Source organism: Solanum lycopersicum, chromosome 5, assembly GCF_036512215.1.
Source record: "Solanum lycopersicum chromosome 5, SLM_r2.1".
Classification (NCBI taxonomy): Eukaryota; Viridiplantae; Streptophyta; class Magnoliopsida; order Solanales; family Solanaceae; genus Solanum; species Solanum lycopersicum.
Window position 1 is genome coordinate 4,094,050 of NC_090804.1, and position 12,811 is coordinate 4,106,860.

The window sequence follows — 12,811 nt, forward strand, 5'->3', positions numbered from 1 at the left end:
AATAACATTTTTGACTTATTATTGCACGATTATAACCCTAAGTAATTAAAATAATATTTGGATGGACATAATCTAAAGTTTAATTATTATTATTCGAGCTATGTATGATATTACTGTAGGATTTTCATTATCACGACGTAAACTAATAACATGCGTTGTCCGATTTGCCCCAATTGGTTAAACATATTATTGTCCCTTAGGCTATCTCATCGTCGAGCATAGTAATGCGCATATCATGTGAATTTTTGTTATGTCTTATAAAATTTTTATTTTTTTATTTCATCATGTAGATTCACCTAACTTTTTTGCACTATCTATATATACAAGTTGAAATAACTTTTATGAACTCTCTCCGTCTCAATTTATATGACAACTTTTATGTTTTGAGAGTCAAATAGTTTAAGTTTGACTGAAAATTTGCTCATGAGATCTTCAATCTTTTTGAAATGAAATGTATATATTTATAAACTACGTAAAAAGTACTATGAGTCGCAATAATTGATAATTCAAAATGTTTATAAGATCTATGAATAATTTACGATAAAAAATAGACTTGTTTGACTCTTGAAATCCGAAAGGTGACATATAAAATAGGACGATGATAGTACCACTAAGCCAAGTACTTCCATGCATTAAAAGTTGTGGTGGGACAGATGACAGATCAAATTTAATTCTTTTGTTCTTAATGAGAGACAAATTCGAATCTTTATTAGGAAAAAAAATCTTGATAAAAAATGCTTCATTCTTGTTAAATTAGCCTTACATGAGGCAATTTCAAATTAATCTATATAAATATTAAACACCGAATAGAAAATAAAAATAAGTTAAATCCTTACAAAATGTTATATATTAAGATTTCTTTTAAGAGAACCCCATAAAGTTCTTATGTTCTCTATAGATGTCATAGTAGAATAAGGTATCTTCTCACCTTACGCTCACAATAATTCCTCCTCCTTGCTGACAAAAGCATGTAAATTGTCTATTGGTGATGGGAGAGATGTCCACCAAAAATTCAAACAAATAAATAAAATGCGAAAAGTAAATAACAATAACATATTCAGTGAAATTTTACAGACGAAGTCTGGAAAGGATATATGTTATATGACGCAAAACAATATCTTTATTTTTGTGGAGATAAAAAAATTGTTTCGAATAGACTCCTGATTGAAGTAAAATATTCGAAAGCATTTTGAAATAAAAAGAGGAAAGTACATATCCATTTTCAATCCCTTAAGAATAAAATCTTTTTTTAGTACTTGCAAATTGTGCAACTCCTTCCATTTTATTCTTTAGTTTGAGCTAGGCATCTTCTATGGAACTACTTTATTTTCTAATTTCATCCTTTTTGACTATGTCATTAATGTTTCCAAAAGTAGGATAAGAGAAGACTTTATGTTATGGAAATAATAAGAATTAAACTCTTGCCATCTCAAATTCTTATTCTTGATAGAAAAGGGTATGGAATTATATTCAAATGGCTCATCCATTGGATAGTTTGACATTCCAAACAAACCTCACACGAATGAATTGGAAAAGTCAATAGAGAAATTCGATTCTGACTTCATAGAGTCGATGTTGCTGTTGTCTGCGCATTGGCTATCTCCTTCCTTGATAGGATAAGATGTAAATACTTGGTTCACTATATTTCTTAATCTTCCCATGAATCGTATATGTTTATTTTCATTATGTGCCTATAATTCAAATGTCTAATCAATTAACTCGTATCTAGTCTATCTTTTTCGACCTAATGCTTAAATGTGTCATTATAAAGTTTTACATTGAACTATAAAATATATAGACATGTTTAGTTGATTATTGGCCTGTTAGGTATCATTATTTTTCATTGAATTTGTAATTATTAAACTAAAAAAATTATATAAAATTTGTAAATATTTAGTTTACATCAAGAATTGAAAAAATTAGATTTGTATCACATATGTGGGTTAATACGGATTCATATAAATAATAAATAAACATATATTTTTTATATATTTAATTTGAAATAAAGAAGGGAAGGATATAATTTTTCGATGTTCGTTTATATATATATATATCCTTTCATTCTTTATTTCAAATTAGATATATAAAAAATATATGTTTATCTATAATTTATATGAATCCATATAATATATATATATATATATATACGGTGAAATTATACAAACATTATAAAGTCATAGACTAAGATGGCTTCGTAATTTTTAATTCAAAACAAATTTAATTAATTATATAAATTGCGTTTGGTTAAAGTTGATTATATAAACAAGAGATTAATCAAATCTTAATTAGTTCTCAATTCATACATTAGTGATCTTAGTTGAATAGTACTTGAAATTATATTGCGTGTGGCCACGTATAATATTCAAATATTTTTATTAATTTGATTTAATTAAAGTAGAAGGAATATAAGAGGTACTGTCATATCGTTACTTTGATAATTATATATTAACGTAAATCTCAATGGCACTTAAAAAGAGTTGACAATTATTAATGTAATTAAGTAGATATATGCACGCAAGCTTATGGTTCATTTAAAGTCGAGTTAAAATTTAGAATTTAGAATTTATCAGTTTGAAATTATGACTATTTTAAGTAATTAAATTTGATTATTAATTTATGTGTATTAAATGAATTTCTTAAGATAAATATTAGATTTAATCGAATAATAATTATACTTAATTGTATCGAATTTGCTTCTTACCGTATCTCTTTTATCAAAAAATTTACAGTCTCTCTCAATATATATAAGATTAATTTTTATGTACAAATATTAGAAATTTTATTAGCTTTTCATGTGTATTTTAAATATTTTTTTTTCAAATTCCTTTCGTAAAAATTCTGCCAAATGGGTTAATCTTAACCTGTCAAAATCAAGATATTAATAAAGAGTACTTATTAATTGTCCAAAATTTCGTGATAAGTTCAGGAGAATGATAATAAAATAAAACTTAGATGTAAGTTTGATCAAATCTACTCCAATTTTATATTTATATTTATAGTAATAAATATATATCATAAATCACAATCAATATTATTTTTTTGTTTTCTTCAAGTGACCTTTGAACAATAATTTAATTAAATTAAAGATGCTCTCTTCGTTTGGATAAAAGAAATATCCAAGAAAATGTTGAGCTTTCATGTACTCACTATGATCTTGAATGTAACCACTAAAATATTATAGTCAATATACATTTATAGATAATAAAATAAACTAGCGATCGAGATCGATAAATAACAACAATAATATATTTTATGTAATTTTATTAATGTGATTCGGAAAGAAGTGTTGTATACGTAAATTTTATCAAACTTAAAAAAGATAAAAATATTTACTTTTATAAATCATCGACTCAAATAAAATATTTTAAAACAGACTTTTAAAAAATTAATGAAGAAATCAGATCGTTAGTAAGAGAATTGAAGATTAGAGGAAATATTTATGAAATTTCCTTGTGATTATTTTAGTATACAAATCTTGACATTATCCAAAATCTTGAAAGTATAAAAGGGTCCCTAATGTTACCATAAGTTTATAACTAAGTCTTAATTAATAATCTTCTAACTTTGTATTTCAAAATAACCTATATTCAAAATGACTACAAAAAATTGGCCTATAGGCCAATGGACAACAGATCTCTTTGATTGTTGGGATGATCCTTCTCTTTGTAATTACTTTTATCATAAACTCTTAATTATTATTATTATTTTCTTAATTAAGTTTAGTTATTATTATTATTTAATCTTTTTTTTTGTTGTAATTTTATCTTATTTTTGAAGGTGTGAAGACTTGCTTTTGTCCATGTGTTACCATTGGAGAGGTCGTTGAGATACTTGATCAAGGCACTACATGTAAGAAGAAAAAAAAACTTTTAACATTTAGGGGTTTATTAATTATTTACAAAAATATTTTTTAAGAAAATAAATCTTTTTATAGGTAACCAAATAGGGGCAAACACCACAAAAATGTTTTCTATTAAAAGGAGAAAAACAACTGGCGAATCTCGAATAATTTTTATTGATAAATATATAATTTGAGCTAAAATTAATAAATTTTGCCGAATTTGCACAATACATGATACATTCACCCCATCCATTCGAAATAAATCAATAGAGTTTCTTCTGAATATATTTTTCTTCGTATTAAATACACCAACTGGTCCTTAATTATCAAATTTTACCTAATATCACTAAAAATTAATTAAATACTACTTAATATTTTTTTATTAATAATGATTATACATATTTGCTAACTAAAATGCAATTTATTTTTTTTTTATAAATGGCAGCTAAAGGACATGCTTGTCTTGTTGCTTATGCTATGGGTTCCATTCATTGTGGATGGATTTATGGGAGAAGATATCGAAGAAAATTGCGTGAAATATTTAAATTACCAGAGAGTCCATATTCAGACACTTTAATTAGTTGTTGTTGTTGTGTTTGTGGTATTTCTCAACAATATAGGGAACTCAAAAATCGCGGAGCAGATCCATCTATAGGTAAGAATATAAATTTAAGTTGTATATACTGACGATATAGATACTTATTTATTTGTGAAAGTTATAGAGACTACATGCAATTGTTTTATGAATGACCTAAATTTTGTACAAATGTTTTTGTGTGATATACAACTTAAAACTCTAAACATGAAATTCATATTCATGTAGAGACACCTACTAAAAAAATTTGCTTCAAATATGAGAATTTAGGGGTTTTTTTTAAAGATTTTTAATATCTATGTTTTCCAAATTGATACTTTATTTCTGCTCTTTTCATCATAGTTTAAACGCGATTGCTATAATACATACTTTCTCGATCGGTACAAATTATATGTATTTATTTATTTTTGCAGGGTGGGAAGGCAATGTTATGAAATGGAAACGAGAAGGGGTTACAGTGCCACCAATTCCTACATCTTCCATGACTCGTTAATTAATTAATTTATTTATTTATTAATCTCATCTGTGATGTAATTAATATTTAATACAGTGTGATTATTTTTTGTGCCATGAAGGTTTTTTTGTATAAAAATAAAATAAAATTATATGTACTATCTATTGGAGAGAGAGAGTGTAGAAATGGGTTGTTGTAAAAATAATTGTTTGACTATGTTTGTCAGTGTGGATACTTGCTTAGCTATGTATTTGTCACATTAAATACTAATAAAAAGTTGTTTGTTGAATTAGTGTGACACTATCTTTATGACTTTTTAGTAATTGTTTCGTACGCGGGATAAGATGAGATATTTCAGAATTAAGTTTGTTTGACATCGTCACATATTCCAATGCTCTCCTTACCACACAAAGTGTCCTATTCGAACCCGTGAGGTCACTAAAGATATACGCGAGATAAGATGAGATATTTCAGAATTAAGTTTGTTTGACATCGTCACATATTCCAATGCTCTCCTTACCACACAAAGCGTCCTATTTGAACCCGTGAGGTCACTAAAGATAACTTTACTGTTGCTTCAGGCTTCGAGTCACTAGAGATAATTTAACTGTTGCTCCGGGCTCCAACTTTATTAAAGAGGAAGAGAAAACTAATTATCATCACAATAGAATACATATGTTTCTTATAGTCTCACCTTTCATAAATAAATAAGCAACAATTCTACATCAAAAATTCATTTCAAAGGGGGAGAAAAACAAAGAAAAAGCACAAAACAAGTTACAAAAATGAAGTCACAATCAACAAGGCAACAATAAACATAAGAGTCCGATTGGATTGACTGAATTTAAGAAGCGTTTAAGCTCTGAGGCCAATGAGGTTGCAGCAAGCCGAGGATTTGACTCAATGCAGAGTGAATCCAGTATCAGAATTAACAAAGTCCCTGTGCAAAACGACGTATGATCAGCTGTTTAAGTATCTTAACCAATCAGCCAAAAATGTAACAAAGTGTCGTGCTCTTGAACATGTCATGTGGAAAGTTTTTAGAATAAGAAGTTGTCAAAAAAGGAAAGAGACATTCTTTTTAAAACGAACTGTAAAAGGATAGTAAGACAAGCAAATTGAAACCGAGTAAATAACATGTTTTGAAGACTAAAGCTTACTTGAAACTAACCTGTCAAGAACCAATAAAGCAATATTTGAAGTTACAATCCAAGATCATGAGGGAATATAGAAAGCTTGAATCCAGTGCCTTTATCGCCATCCTGTTCTTTTTCTTGATTCCTTTTTAGTATCGCTCGTGCAGATCTAGCTGCAGACTCACTGCTACTCTGGAGTTCGATTAGCTGGAGGTTTTTCACATCAGCCAGTTCAGCTGGGAGTTCCTCAAGCTTATCACATGATATGAGTGCGAGGTGTTTTAGTCGCGGAAAGTTCCCTGATGAGGCTTTCCAAGAAGTTAGATCAGTCCTTTCAATCCATAAGACCTGCAGACGAGGAAAACCACCGTCCTCTTGCTCCCACGACTGTCCTTTAAACGCATTTTCTTTCAACTTCAGCACCTCAAGTTCTGGTAATAGACCTAATATAGACATATCTTTCCATTCAAACCAAGTGTCTACCAGAGAGAGCTTTTTTAGCTTCTGAGGGAAAATATATGCAGGAGGAAGGTGTAGAGGTTTACTACTTAGACGAGTATCATTTACTAACTTCAGATATTCGAGGCAACCTAACTTACCTATGTTACTGAACAAGCCAGAACCAGACCCGTCTTTACTGGATTCTAAAAGTGCATCTATTTTCCCACGAACGCCTAATTTCTTGAGATTAGGAGTTCTAGTAAAAACCTCTGCTGTGCAACACTCTGGTGCTATAGTTGAAAGTGTTTGTAAGCATCGATTCACCAAGTTGTCCTTGCTGCTCTTGGGGCGCTTAGTAGAAGGCAATGTAGCTGAGGCGTTTGTGCACACATGCCTTAGTCTTGTCATATTCCAAATGTCTGCCTTGATGTCAAGAGTAGCCTGTTGCGTCTCAACGATAAGTGTTTGTATGTTCCAAAGATTCCCAAAATCCGCGGGAATGGTCTTAATCTTGTCAGTTGAGAGAGCAATGTACCTCAAATGAAATAATTTGAAGAACTCACGAGAAAATCGACTGAACTTGATTGATTCAGCATCTAGTACCCTAAGCAATGGAAAGGCTTTCGGGATGGACGGTATTTCATTTGGAGGCATGTCAATTTTCTTCGAGCCAACACATAAGAATGACCTTACATGCTCACCAGAGGGCTTCATTGATAAGAATTCAGGAATCAAGGATTGAATACACAAACGACGATAAGTGGCTAACTCTTGTTTCCCTGGAAAAGATCGTTCTTGCCCTTGTTTGATTTCTTGAAAAAGATTCTCCTCCATCATGGCCTCGTGTCTGCAGAACTCATGCAACATGTCATGAACACGACATGTTTTGATTTGACCACTGCAACTCCTTTGCGTTACCATCACTAAGTTCCTATTGACAAGATCATTTAAGTGGTCCTCTGCTACATCCTCCAGAGCCAATGGTCCTTGGTATTGTATGAATCCTTCCGCGATCCATAAACGAATCAACTTCTTAGCTGGAATTTGAGAACCTCCTGGAAATGCCCCACAGTATAAAAAACACGCCTTTAGGTCATAAGGCAAACGATCATAACTCATTTGAACCAATTTCTTGCAGTTCTCTGGATCTCGATTTATGAGGTGCTCACCGACACTGGCAGCCACCAACTCCCACTCCCTTGTTGTCTTTCCTTTGCCTATCAAAGCTCCGGCAATAACCACTATAGCTAGAGGTAAGCCCATACATTTTTCGGCTATACTTATCCCGGGTAATTCTAACTCAGGTGGACACTTTTCCTTGTGAAAAACCTTCTTCTCAAGTAGCTCCCAACTTTCATCTTTTGTTAAAAACTTAAGATCATGAGGTTTATCATTACAACGCTTCGCCACATTTGATTGTCTCGTGGTCATCAACACTCTATTTCGTTTACCATTATTAGGGAAAGCAATTTTGATACGATCCCAAGCTTCCATCGTCCACACATCATCCAAAACAATAAGATATTTTCCACCTTTTCCAAGAAGCTCCTTCACTTCATTTGCTAAGTCATCCTCTGGTGTATCATCATATTGTTTGGTGTTTCGAGTAAACTTGCTGATAATGTTGAGAAATATTTCCCTTCTCTTGAATGTTTGAGAGACATATACCCAAACGCGGGTGAAGAACTCATACTCAACCTTTGGATCCTTGTAAATCTTATATGCCAAAGTTGTTTTACCAAGACCAGGCATACCAACAACTGGCACAACCTCAACATAGTCTGATCCTCCGATGAGACGATCAATTACAGTTTTTGCTTCATCATCAAAACCAACCACATCATCTTCCTCAACTACAGGGGCCTGTTATAAGATTGTACAGAAGAAATCCATAAAGCATATCAATTTCCTCGAAGTACTAGTTGAGTATACGTGCTTACTAAATCAGCTTCTAAACGCGACCTTCATTACATGTATAGCAACCACATTTCATAATTTATCAAAATCCTCCTTTTAGTTGAGAATACAGATTTCACTGCTCTAAATGCACTTCTCACAAAGGTGGTATACTGAATATACATTATGATATTGTCTAGCTTCTGTATAAGTTAGCTCGACCTTCATTACGTGTATCATTGTTTCAGCAAGAGTTAGAGAGAGTATAATTTTTTTCTATAGTGAATAAGCTTATAGTTATAATGATATATTACTTGAACTATTATTATTAATAATAATAATAACAGAAATTAGAAGAATATGAAAAAATCACCTTCCTCTCTTCGTCACCTCTGTTGAAATTATCATCCAAAGTTATAGCTTGAAGGCCATAAGCGTCATTATCTCTAATTTCCTTCACTCTTTCCCTTATACTTTTGATCTCATCCGCTACCCCTTTGGCTCTAGCCACATGAGTAATATGAAACCATTGAGCAAATTTGTTTTTATCATCATGTCTCTTAGCTTCAACCACAAATTTATCAATCGAATCTTCAGCATCGTTCACAACTTTTCTGATTTTCTTCACCAATTCTTTCAAAACCTGGAAGTAAAATCATTTATTCGATCTTGTATTTATTCCCATCCAAACATTAATATACATTACGAACATGCTTGGCCTTGCACTGTGAACTTGTGGATACACCATTCTTCTATACTCGCAAGAGAGACAGTTATGACACGAGCGATCATTTTAATTAGTCGACAAACAAGAAGAATATTTGCTTTTTTTTGTAGTATCATACTACAGAAGAGAATACCATGTAGTTACTAACTAGAAATGAAAGCACAGAGATTCTTTGATCGAACTTTTGTTGCAAATAAATGGGATAATGCACAAATACCCTCTCAGCCTATGCCCAAAATCTCAGAGCACACTTTCAAACTAGTGTTACGTAGGCCTAAAAGGGATAGAAAATTATTTATAAAATAAGTTTAGGAATAATAGAATCTTAGTATAGTATAAGTGTGTCTCTGATACTTCGGGCATAGATTAATGGGGGTACTTATGCATTTTTCCCAAATAAATTGTTTCTATTACTTTGAACTTGCTTCTGTAGAAATGATATCCTATACTCTGCAGTTACTTTAGTTATGTAAAAAATATTTTCAAAAATTGAGAAATCTTATACAAAAAAAAGTTTGTTCCTTTTTCATCCTCCTATAAAACTTGTCATTATTTATTTCACTGATAAGTATGAATTGATTGTGTTCTAATAAAAAAAAATCCGCTCAAATTTTGAAAAATTATCTTTAAAATTACTATGAAATTTGAACAAATGGACTGGCTCTAAGCCTCTTTTGGGTCCTCCTCTCGCTCGACTTCATTTTTATTCGAGTAAAATGCATATCTAAACACAATCTTAAATTCCAAAAATCACAACTTCAATAACTCAAACTTTCGACTTCAAAATTTATATTGAACCTATTAAATTTAAATCCTAATATTCCCTATATAATTATAACAACGCAAGCCAAGCCTACTTTAACAAATACTTCCTACATTTCATTTACTTTTAATTCTTATATTAAAAATAAATATTTCATTTTAATTTGAACCTATTTCAACAAATCAAGAGAGTTATAACACTTCTTTCCTTATTTCCTATACTAACTACAATAAGCCATTAAAACAAAGACAAAACTACAATTAGCCATAAATAAACTATAGGAATAAGAAAACTCAAGTCAACGTAAGCATAGGTCAAGCAATATGAAACGAACAATAATATTTAAAAAATCAGTTCATATTTTGAATGGCAAACAAATGAAATTATTCCTAAATTTAAGGCAAACCTCATTTTCCCTGCGGGATTTAGCAGCTTCTTTGAGGAAAGCATTAAAGTAATTGAGATCTGTGAGTAGATTTTCAACTTCGCCTTGGATTCCGAGAATCAAATCGGCGTTGTCGATTAGTAACTGCGTCAAATTTTCTAATAAGAACTTTACTGCTACATCCGCCATTGTTGCAGCTCGAGCTTGTTGCAGGTCTTTGGGTTGTTGACTCACAAAGTAGAAAAGTGACGACTAATAATTGGGAATTTTACTATTATAAAATTGATTGGGGCTTTTAGAACATTTTGTCGTTTTTCTTTTTAAGATATTTCTAGGTACAGTTGCTTTAGTTTAATCACATCACATTTTATACAATTTTTGAATCTCGTAAAAATATGTTATAAGCTTTTGGTTTTGAGTAATGTTAGCCGAAAAGTTGAAATTGAATATTATGAAAAAAAGAAGGTAAGATAAACTGTTAAAAAGAAAAATAGTATTATTATTTATCTCAATTTATATGATATTTTGTTTTTTCTAATTCATTACGAAAAGATGTTATCGTTTAAAATTTATTAATAATTTTAAAAAGTTATCTATTTTCTTATTTCTTTGTTTAAAAAAAAATTATGTTGGCAATCTGCATTTTATCCTTGATGACATGGTTTGTTGAGGTGTTCACTATGACTATATCATTTAAAATAAAGTAATTTATTTTTTCATTCAATGTTTTATATTTATATTAGAGTTCATTTGAATTTTTTATTGAAAAGTCACTGCTCCCTAATTAAGATGACTTTATGACTATATTTCGAATCTAAAATATCTTATTAAGGATGAACTTCATCGCAAACCTTGATACATAATTTGCCTACATGCTCTATTATTAAAGGTGATAAATGAACGAGCTGAATTGTATTTTGGAGAATCAAAATGAGTTGAGTTAATAAATGAGCTGATTATTGACTCACTCAAAGTTATTTGGATAAGAACATGCTAAAATTTGGGACGAAACTCATTCCTTTCAATTCTTATTAAGTTTCGATTACTTTATTTGTTGTTTGATAATTTTTCAAATATTAAAAAAAAATAGTTCTTTATCATAATTATATATAATATATCATATAAAAAAAATATATCTTCTCGAAAATCTTTCATGGACCAATATGGGCTAGATATCAGCCCAAAATTGGGCTAAGCTTATAAATGGCCGGGCAAGACATTAAAATGGTCCTGGGCCTGGGCCTTTGAATGTTTTGGAGTTTGGACCAAGAACCCAATCACACATCAGCATGCATTGGAATATATGCTTCTTTTTCTAAAGGGAAATTTTTTAAAATGTCAATATTTTAGCATTTAAGAGGACTCATTAGCAACAATTTCAATATTTAGTAAAAATGTCATTTTAGTTTGTTATGTATATTTTTATTATTTATTTTTATTTAAAGAATATAATTATTTAATAACAAAAAGGAGAAAATTAAGGGGGGAATATTTCAAAAAAAAGCAAGCATCCTTAATTTTTTCATCAGTTACATTTTCAAATTAAATATAAATTTTGTTTTTTTTTCTCCAGAATTTTACCTTTTTAAAATTATATTCATTTCACAATATATTCTATTTATATTTATTATAGTTTTTTATTAGTTTGTACTCATTTCAATAGGTATGCCGAATTTATCTATATAGTCATTTAAGAAATATATTTGTATTTTCATATATTTTTTCCTTATATAGTTATTTTTTTCTTCAAAAATCTTGTATGTATTCATTTCAATATGTATTTTTTTTGTATTTCTATTTATTCTAGTTTTTATTTAGAATTTTGTATAATAATATATAAAATACAAAAAATTAGTATGATGAAAAAGTGAATGAAATATAAGATTGAAAAGAAATAATTGAATATTTGGTGTGCTCATTCTTAAATAAAACACATAACTAGTTGACATACCTTTAGAATAAATACAAATTAGAAAAAAATATCAAATTCAGTTGACATACCTTTGTTAATTTGTATTCATTCCAATATGTATGTCAAATAAAATGTAGCTATTTAAGAAATACATTTGTATTCGTATATATTTTCACTATGTATTTATTTTTCTTTTCAAAATCTTGTTTCCTTTTCTACGTTGTATTCATTCCAATATGTATGTCAAATAAAATGTAGCTATTTAAGAAATACATTTGTATTCGTATATATTTTCACTATGTATTTATTTTTCTTTTCAAAATCTTGTTTCCTTTTCTAAGTCGTATTCATTCGAATACAAATAAACTAATAGAAAGTTGTTCTTCTTATAAATAAAATACATAACTAGTTGACATACATTTGGATGAATACAAATTAGGGACAAATACAAGATTCATAAACCATGCAACATGAAATTTTTAATAAATATAAATATTGATAGTATACATAGTGATTTGAATACAAATTAAAGAAAGCATACCAAATTCTAAAAAAAACTATAAATACAAAACAAACTAATAGAAAATTGTTCGACAACTATCCGATCTTCGTCGTCTTTTTCAAGATCCTCACGAGTAGACAAAGATTCTATATTTGCGTT

At 29.6% G+C, this 12,811-nt stretch overlaps 2 protein-coding genes across 2 annotated transcripts; one reads left to right on the plus strand and one right to left on the minus strand.

The window, feature by feature from the left end:
• The first annotated feature begins 3,532 nt into the window (after positions 1-3,532).
• Positions 3,533-5,179, plus strand: LOC101260341 (protein PLANT CADMIUM RESISTANCE 9-like). The gene is made up of 4 exons (XM_004238899.5): positions 3,533-3,665; positions 3,778-3,849; positions 4,287-4,496; positions 4,850-5,179. The coding sequence occupies exons 1-4, from the start codon at positions 3,593-3,595 to the stop codon at positions 4,927-4,929; spliced, it is 435 nt and encodes a 144-aa protein (XP_004238947.1). The 5' UTR covers positions 3,533-3,592; the 3' UTR covers positions 4,930-5,179.
• Positions 5,180-5,563: 384 nt separating this feature from the next.
• Positions 5,564-10,611, minus strand: LOC101260638 (putative late blight resistance protein homolog R1B-16). The gene is made up of 4 exons (XM_004238900.5): positions 10,260-10,611; positions 8,737-9,006; positions 6,062-8,330; positions 5,564-5,830 (listed from the first exon to the last, which is right to left on the minus strand). Exons 1-3 carry the CDS (start codon positions 10,425-10,427, stop codon positions 6,093-6,095), a joined length of 2,676 nt encoding a protein of 891 aa, XP_004238948.1. The 5' UTR covers positions 10,428-10,611; the 3' UTR covers positions 5,564-5,830; positions 6,062-6,092.
• Between the last annotated feature and the right edge of the window lie 2,200 nt (positions 10,612-12,811).